Source organism: Hemiscyllium ocellatum, chromosome 38 (genome assembly GCF_020745735.1).
Source record: "Hemiscyllium ocellatum isolate sHemOce1 chromosome 38, sHemOce1.pat.X.cur, whole genome shotgun sequence".
In the NCBI taxonomy this organism is placed as follows: domain Eukaryota; kingdom Metazoa; phylum Chordata; class Chondrichthyes; order Orectolobiformes; family Hemiscylliidae; genus Hemiscyllium; species Hemiscyllium ocellatum.
This window is the reverse complement of record NC_083438.1, coordinates 35,679,126-35,688,218: the sequence shown is the minus strand read 5'-3', so window position 1 is coordinate 35,688,218 and position 9,093 is coordinate 35,679,126. Positions and strand designations below refer to the sequence as shown.

Genomic DNA, 9,093 nt, shown 5'->3' with positions numbered 1-9,093 from the left:
TGATGGGACAGAAATCTCTCTGAGAATTAAGGAGGTTCTAACTTATGTTTCTAAAGATTAACTTGCTCACTCGAGGGGTCTTATTTTGGTTGCTGCATTGAAGAGACTTTAAATTATTTTTTCAATACATTCTGACTTTCCTGGATATAGGTCTTAATCCTTCTTGTAGCTGACTCTGGGTGTTTCCCCACACGCTGGACTAACATTATTTCATTGTTTGTTGGTCTCACTTTTCAAAACACCTGGTGAGTGGATAAATTACTGTTCACAAAGCCATGAGAAGTAGCTTGTCCCACTGAGGGTAAGGAAGGGATGGTAGATCGACGGAATCTTGAGTGACAAGGGATGTGGAACATCTAGTCAGGAGGAAGAAAGAAGCTTACTTAAGGTTGAGGAGGTAAGGATCAGACAGGGCTCTAGAGGGTTACAAGTTGGACAGGAAGGAACTGAAGAATGGACTTAGGAGAGATAGAAGGAGGCATGAAAAAGCTTTAGTGGGAAGGATTAAGGAAAACCCTAAGGTGTTCTACACTTATGTGAAGAAGAAGAGGATGGCCCGAGTGAGGGTAGGGCTGCTCAGTGATAGTGGAGGGGACTTGTGCCTGGAGTCAGAGGAAGTAGGTGAGGTCCTTAATGAATACTTTGCTTCAGTATTCACTACTGAGAGGCATCTTGACGTTTCTGAGGACAGCGTGATACAGACTGATACACTCGAAAATGTTGATGTTAGGAAGGAGGATGTGCTGAAAACTTTGAAAAACACAAGGATAGATAAATCCCCTGGGCCAGACGGGATAAACCCAAGGTTTCTTCAGGAAGTGAGGAAAGAGATTGGTGCGACTTTGATGATGATCTTTTTGTCCTCACTGTCCACTGGAATAGGTGATTGGAGGATGGCAAATGCTATTTCCATGTTCAAGAAAGGGAATATGGATAATCCTGGGAATTACAGACCAGTCAGCCTTATGTCAGTGGTGGGCAAAATATTGCAGAGGATTCTGAGAGACAGGATTTGTGATTACTTAGAAAACCACTGTTTGGTTAGAGATAGTTGACATTGCTCTGTGAGGGGCAGGTCATGCCTCACAAATCTTATTGAATTCTTTGAGGGTGTGACAAAACACATTGATGAAGGTAGAGCAGTCGATGTGGTGTACATGGATTTTAGCAAGGTGTTTGATAAGGTTGTATGAGAAAGTGAGAACTACAGATGTTGGAGATCAGAGTTGAAGAGTGTGGTGCTGGAAAAGCACAGCAGGTCAGGCAGCATCTGAGGAGCAGGAGAGTCAATGAGGCTTATGGGTTAAGGAGGCTAAGAGATACATATGAGGGGGTGGAGCTGGGAAGATGGTAAATAAGGTTCCCCATGGTAGGCTTATTCAGAAAGCAAGGAGGCATGGGATACAGGGAAATCTGACTATCTGGATGCAGAATCGGCTGGATCACAGAAGACAGCCTGGAGCTCGGTAGGAAGTGATATGTTCCGCAGGGATCGGTTCTGGGACCTCTGCTCTTTGTGATTTTTATAAATGACTTTGATGAGGAAGTGGAAGGGAGGTTCAGTAAGTCTGCCAATGATAAATAGGTTGGTGGAGTGGTGGATAGTATGAAGGGCTGTTTTAGGTTGCAGTGGGACGTTGACAGGATGCAGAGCTGGACTGAGAAGTGGCAGATGGAGTTCAGCCTGGAAAAATGTGAAGGCACTCATTTTGGAAGGTGGAAGTTAAGTGCAGAATACAGAGTTAAAGGCAGGATTCTTGGCAGTGTGGAGGAACAGAGGGATCTTGGATCCATGTCCATAGATCCCTCAAAGTTGCCACCCAGGTCGATAGGGTTGTTAAAAAGGCGTATGGTGTGTTAGCTTTCGTTAGCGGGGGGATTGAGTTTAAGAGCCGCGAGGTTATGCTGCAGCTCGATAGAGCCCTGGTTAGACCACACTTGGAATATTGTGCTCAGTTCTGGTCACTTCATTATAGGAAAGATGGGGAAGCTTTAGAGAGGGTGCAGAGGAGATTTCCCAGGATGCTGCCTGGACTGGAGGGGCATGTCTTATGAGGAAAGGTTGAGGGGGCGAGGGCTTTTCCCATTGGAGTGAAGAAGGATAAGGGGTGACTTGTTAGAGGTGTACAAGAGACATAGATAGAGTGGATAGCTAGAGACATTTTCCCAGGCGAAAATGGCTATTACGAGGGGTCAGAACTTTAAGGAGATTGGAGGAAGGTATTGGGGAGATGTCAGAGGCAGGTTCTACACACAAAGAGTGGGCGCGCGGAATGAACTGTCAGCGGTAACAGTAGAGTAGAGGGATATTTAAGCGACTCTTGGATAGGCATATGGATGATAGTAAAATAAAGGGTATGTAGGTTAGTCTGACCTTAGAGTAGGATAAAAGGTCAGCACAACATCGAGGGCCGAAAGACCTGTACTGTTCTGTGTTCTATGATTGTCTGCAACATTTATTAATAAGTAGCCAAATTAAAGGTAACTTGTGGTCATTTACAATCAACAGTGGGCATGAACAAATGAAAACTACTCAGCCAAAGCTGAAATTCCGAACATCCTGGAGAGACCAGGAACACAAAGATTGTCAAATAAAGGACCCACCCCTTAACATCGCAGCATTATGTGCAAATCATGGGTTACAATCTGCAAAATAAATTCCCAGTGCATGCCCCATCCCCCAGCCCAGCCACCTACAGATGTCAGTGTCCTGTCAATCATGACCCCAAATAAAGGGAGATGAGGTTGGCACGTGATCATGTACAGTGTATAAATTGAGAGCTGGTCTTCCTTCAGTCTTCACATTGTCAGAGAGAGGCGTGGAGGCTGCATCTCTCGTCGTCAAACTCTCTCGTCATCAAACTCTCTCGTCGTCGTGAGCCGAACTGAGAAGCCTCCCAAAAAATGGTGTGGTCCCTGTCGACACTTTTATTGGTCTGCAGTTGTTTGCAAGTGACCCTGAGCGGTAAGTAATCTTGAAGTGATCCTAAACGTGTTTCCATTGAGGGTAGGATCAATACAGAGCCAGGAGGTTGAGTGACTCAGGCATTTCAGGCTTTAATCCATTTTACTTGATCATTGAAACGGTAAATTTTATCGTTTAGGTTATAACTCCAATACGTATGTTATTGATCTGGAGAGGGTTCTGAAAAGACTTACTAGGATGATGCCAAGAATGAGAGTTTGAGATATAAAAACTACACTGGAAAGATTAGGACTTAGATCATTGGAGTGTAGGAGTTTGAGCAGTGATCGTATAAAATCACAAGATGTATTGATAGAGTGAATAGACAAGGGTCTTTTCCCTAGTGGCGAGGGAGTTGAAATCTCGGGGGCATATTTTTAAGGTGAGAGGAGAGAGTTTTAAAAAGGACATGGGTGGGGTGAGGGATGTAAACTCCTTCACACAGAGTGGTTCATCTGTGGAATGTACTGCCTGTGGAAGTGGTGGATGTGGGTACAGTTACAACATTTGAAAGACCTTTGGACAGATTGATGAATAAAAATGGAGTGGAGTGATTTCAGCCAAGTGCAGGCAGTTGGGATTAGTTTAGATTAGTCTGGTGTGGGAACATGGTTGGTGTGAACTGACTAGACCAAAGGCTCTGTTTGCGTGCTGTATGAGTCTATGACTCTGTTTCCAGTGTCCCCAGTATTTTGTTTTCTACTGGGATAAGGCTAAACTGAAACAGCAGCACAACTAGTTAGTATTAAAACAAAATCTTGAAAGTGCAGGAAAACTAAAGGGGAAGGAGCTGCAAGATGGAAACAAGGGTTACCCCATGCCTGTGGGTCATAAATGACCACTCTAACTGTAGTGTGCTGAGGACAGGACCAAATACTGGGAAATGATAAGTAGTTTGGGGTGGCACTGTGGCTCAGTGTTGCCTCCAACACCAGTGACCCTGGCTCAATTCCCATTCTCCCTGTGTCTGTGTGGGTTTCTTCTGGGTGCTCCTGTTTCCTCCCACAATCCACAGTGGCACAGTGGTTAGCACTGCTGCCTCACAGCGCCTGAGACCCGGGTTCATTTCCCGACTCAGGCGACTGACTGTGTGGAGTTTGCACGTTCTCCCCGTGTCTGCGTGGGTTTCCTCCGGGTGCTCCGGTTTCCTCCCACAGTCCAAAGATGTGCGGGTCAGGTGAATTGGCCATGCTAAATTGCCTGTAGTGTTAGGTAAGGGGTAAATGTAGGGGTCTGGGTGGGTTGCGCTTCGGTGGGTCGGTGTGAACTTGTTGGGCCGAAGGGCCTGTTTCCACACTGTAAGTAATCTAATCAAATCATTGGATGCAAGATGTGCAGGTCAGATAAACTGGCCGCACTAAATTGTCCAGAGTGTGAGGTGCTTTAGTCAGGGATAAATACAGGGGAATGGGTCTGGGTGGGTTACTCTTTGGAGGGTCGGTGTGGACTTGTTGAGCCAAAGGGCCTGTTTCCGTACTGTAGGGAATCGAATCTAAACTTCGAGGGCGAGAGCCAGTGACTTGTACTAGCACCCCATCAATATGGTGCAACTTGAGCTCTGTCGACATTTTTATTGGTCTGCAGTTGTTTGCAAGTGACCCTCAGCGGTAAGTTCAGAGGGGAAACCATGTGTTTCAGCTTCTAAGCTAAACAGCCAGCTTATCATTTTTTTCATTTGCATTATGACTAGACTAGACTTACAGTGTGGAAACAGGCCCTTCGGCCCAACAAGCCCACACCGACCCGCCGAAGCGCAACCCACCCATACCCCTACATTTACCCCTTACCTAACACTACAGGCAATTTAGCATGGCCAATTCACCTGACCCGATCTAGCCAGATCTTGATGTTTAAGGTCAGTGTGTTCGTAACGCCAATAGTTAACCAACTTGCCGAGTCTTCCAATACAGGCTGGTCCGGGGTGGCGGTGGGTGTTGGGGGTACGGGCTGGTGAAATCTGGAACCTGTGTAAGATCCAGCAGAGCTTCAGGGAATTGGATGCTAATGACAGACTAGGGCATCCAGACTTCCAGGTTTCTGAGCGTGACTGTTTCAGGGCAGGAGAGTAACTGAAAGGCAGCCACTATAGAACAGTTACCAATAAATCTAATTTGGAATTCCAGGGAAAGTGTCTCACTCCTAGAGAGAGGAGGAGTGGAGCATAGATGGGCTTCAGATTGGTTCCACAGGTCGGTGCAACATTGAGGACCAAAGGGCCTGTACTGTACTAGGCTGGAATGTTCTGTGGTCTGTGTTTGATGGTCTATATCTGGACGGATATGGTGATAGGGCGAGATGAATGGGAGATGGTGAGGACTTCTGTGTGGGGCATGAAAATACAAATGATGCTGATAGACTGAATGGCCTGCTTCTTTACTGGGGAAATGTTCCATAGTGCCCAGGAATGTGCAGGTTAGGGTGGATTGGCCATGCTAAATTGTCTCATAGTGCCCAGGAATATGCAGGTTAGGGTGGATTGGCCATGGGAAATTGTCCCATAGTGTCCAGGAATGTGCAGGTGCAGGTAGATTGGCCATGGGAAATTGTTGAGTTGCGGCTCTGGGAAACCCTTATTCCTGATAAAGGGCTTGTGCCCAAAACAATGATTCTCCTGCTCCTCGGATACTGCCTGACCTGCCTGTGCTTTTCCAGCATCACGCTCTCGACTCTGATCTCCAGCATCTCACTGTCTCCATGCTAAATGCTCCCATAGTGTCCAAGGATGTGTGGTGAGGTGCATTAGTCAAGGATAAATATGGGATAGTAGGGCAGGGGAATGGGCCTGAGTGGGTTTACTCTTCGGAGGGTCAGTGTTGGGCTGAAGGGCCTGTTTCCACACTGTAGCGATTCTGATGTTTTCCTCTTCCAGACTTGACCTGCAACCGGATCGATGGAAACCTGAAACAAATCGATGCCGGGAATGGGCAAGTCTTTGGCGTGAGCGCCAATGGATCGGTTTACACCAGGCATGATGGCACCTGGGTGTGGGTTCCCGGGAACCTGGCGCACGTGACAGTGGGTCCAGCTGGAGTCTGGGGTGTCGACGGTGCTTACAATATCTACAGAAAACGGGGAGGATACTGGTTGGTTATGAGTGGTAAGAGAGCGGAACATTCTGGAACTCATTAAGATCCAGCCTCCCTGTTTCACTGGGAGCAGTCCTCAATGTAGGGCCCGCTGAGCAAAATTCCAAAACAACAGAGGTGCTTCTTAAGTCCAGGATGAGGACAAATGATTTCCCTCATTGGGCCTGATTCTTTGCAGTTGTCTATCTCTGAGAGCTGTGGGAGTTCATTATTTCAGCATTTTTAAAGCAGACGATGATACATCCTTTGACTGAAGGAGTAAATGTACATAGAAGGCATTGAAATAGTCCACTGTTGTGTTACATGAGAGACAGACTCTCTACCCCCTCCCTCAACTGTGAGGGAGGTGGCTCAGTGGTTAGGACTGCTGCCTCACAGCACCAGAGATCCAGGTTCGATTCCAGCCTCGGGTGACTGTGTGGAGTTTGCATATTCTCCCCATGTCTGCGTGGGTTTCCTCCCACAGTCCAAAGATGTGCAGGTTAGGGTGAATTGGTTGTGCTAAGTTGCCCTGAGTGTTTGGTGCCTTAGTCAGCGGTAAATTTTGGATAAAGAATGGTTGTGGGTGGGTTACTCTTCGGAGGGTCGGTGTTGACTTGTTGGGCCGAAGGGCCTGCTTCCATACTGGAAGGAATCTAATCTCTGAAACCAATCTTCAAATCAACAAGGAGGACTGCACCCATTAGGGTTTGGAGGTGAAAATAGTTCATCTGCTTTATTACTAATGGTGAAGATGAGAGTGGCGCTGGAAAAGCACAGCAGGTCAGGCAGCATCCGAGGAGAGAATCGACATTTCGGGCAAAAGGCCTTCAGTTTTTGCCTGAAACGTCGATTTTCCTGCTCCTCAGATGCTGTCTGACTTGCTGTGTTTTTCCAGCACCACTCTCATCTTGAATCCAATCTCCAGCATCTGCAGTCCCCACTTTCGCCTATTTTATTTCTAAACAGGCCTGCTCAAACAGATCGATGCTGGTGGAAATGGTATTGTGAGTGGAGTTAACATGAACGATGAGATCTTCTGTGTCCATCAAGATGAAGTAAGATCTGCAATCAGTATTTCCAGCCCAAATTACAACCGTATTGATGGCCAGCTGAAATACTACTCCTGTGGGCCGTATAGTTGTTGGGGCGTTAATGCAAACGATGTTATCTACGTCCGGCCAAACGTGGAATCGAGTCAATGTGCTGGAAGCAACTGGGTCAAGGTGGATGGCGGACTCTCAATGATCGAGACTGGGACAGACGGGAGTGTCTATGGTGTCAACAGTAACGGCAATGTCTACCGCAGGTACACTTCTAATTCTCACGCCATCAGGCATTATAGGAGGCAGTGTCAGATCCTGAGGAATTTCCATACATAAGTAGATTTATTGGGGCTAGGTGAAGTTACAAAGTTGAGGAGATTAGTAGGGACTGCTGGAGGCTAAAAAGGCAGCACTCTAGGGGTTGGAAGAATTGTAGAGATAGGGAGGGGACTAGGGGCGGGAGATAGTGAGTGGGTGTAGGGGCTGTAGGAGGTTACAGAGATAGGAAGGGGGTGTAGGGGCTGGAGAGGGTTACAGAGATGGGGAGGGGGTGTAGGGGCTGAAGAGGGTTACAGAGATGAGGGGGTGTAGGGGTTGGAGGGGGGTTACAGAGATAGGGAGGGGGTGTAGAGGCTAGAGGGGGTTACAGAGATAGGGAGGTGGTGTTGGGGCTGTAGGAGGTTACAGAGATAGGGAGGAGGTGCAGGGGCTGGAGAGGGTTGCAGAGATGAGGAGGGGGTGTAGGGGCTGAAGAGGGTTGCAGAGATAGGGAGGAGGTGTAGGGGGTTACAGAGATAGGGATGGGGTGTAGGGTCTGGAGGGGATTACAGAGATAGGGAGGGGGTGTAGAGGCTGTAGGAGGTTACAGAGATAGGGAGGGGGTGAAGAGGCTGTAGGAGGTTACAGAGATAGGGAGGGGATGTAGGGGGGTTACAGAGATAGCAAGGTGGTGAAGGGTCTGGAGGGGGTTATAGCGATAGGGATGGGGTGTAGGGGCTGGAGGGGATTACAGAGATAGAGAGGGGTGTCGGGGCTGGAGGAGGCTGCAGAGATAGGGAGGGGTGCAACACTTTAAGGAATTTGAGAATTCTAAGTCTGAGTTGTCTTTTGACTGGAAAGTGACAGAAGTTAATGAAAGCAGAGATGGGGGAGTTGATGCATGAATGAGAGTTGGTACTCACTTGGGAATGAGGCAAGAGCAATTCATATGTGGGCGGCACGGTGGCACAGTGGTTAGCACTGCTGCCTCACAGCGCCAGAGACCCGGGTTCCATTCCCACCTCCAGTCATTATCAGTGTGGAGTTTGCACGTTCTTCCCCGTGTCTGCGTGGGTTTGCTCCGGTTTCCTCCCACAGTTCCATGCTAAATATCCCGTAGTGTCAGATGAAGGGGGAGGTGGGTCGGTGTGGACTTGTTGGGCTGAAGGGCCTGTTTCCACACTGTAAGGAATCTAATTTAAAAACTTCACCAGGGTAAGGACTCGAAGGAATGCCTTGAGCTTTATAAGTCTGGAATGTGGTGCTGAAAAAGCGCAGCAGGTCAGGCAGCATCTGAGGAGCAGCTTTATAACGTCACAAGCTTCATAATGTCACTGTTCAACTTGGGTCACTGCTATTTTTCAGAGATGGGATCACGTCCCAGAACCCTGCTGGGACAAGCTGGACTCAAATCAACATTGGAGGGATATCCTTCAAGCATGTGACGGTGGATCTGGAAGAACTGTGGCTGGTGACTACCCTCAACAATATCATTCATTGCCAATAGCTTCAAGAAGCTGAAAGTTTGATCAATGTTTAAAAATCAGATCAGTAATTAAGGGAAATGGTGTCGCTTATTTTCTTCTGAACTCTTGCTAAGATTATTCTGCTCGTCCAACATTCCAAGGAAATGCCTCTGGCACAAGTGTACGTAAACCGGTCCAGGTAGAATTTCATAGATGAGCAAATCAGACTCAAGACTCAAAGGGTGAACAGGAGGAGGCCATTCAGCCCCAGTGCACACTGCTGTATCAGAACA

General features: G+C 47.6%; 1 protein-coding gene across 1 annotated transcript; it reads left to right on the top strand.

Moving 5' to 3' along the window:
* The first annotated feature begins 2,176 nt into the window (after positions 1-2,176).
* Positions 2,177-8,841, top strand: LOC132834002 (fish-egg lectin-like). Its single transcript, XM_060852713.1, has 5 exons — positions 2,177-2,220; positions 4,550-4,572; positions 5,835-6,062; positions 7,000-7,339; positions 8,700-8,841. The coding sequence occupies exons 1-5, from the start codon at positions 2,177-2,179 to the stop codon at positions 8,839-8,841; spliced, it is 777 nt and encodes a 258-aa protein (XP_060708696.1).
* The last annotated feature ends 252 nt before the right edge of the window (positions 8,842-9,093 follow it).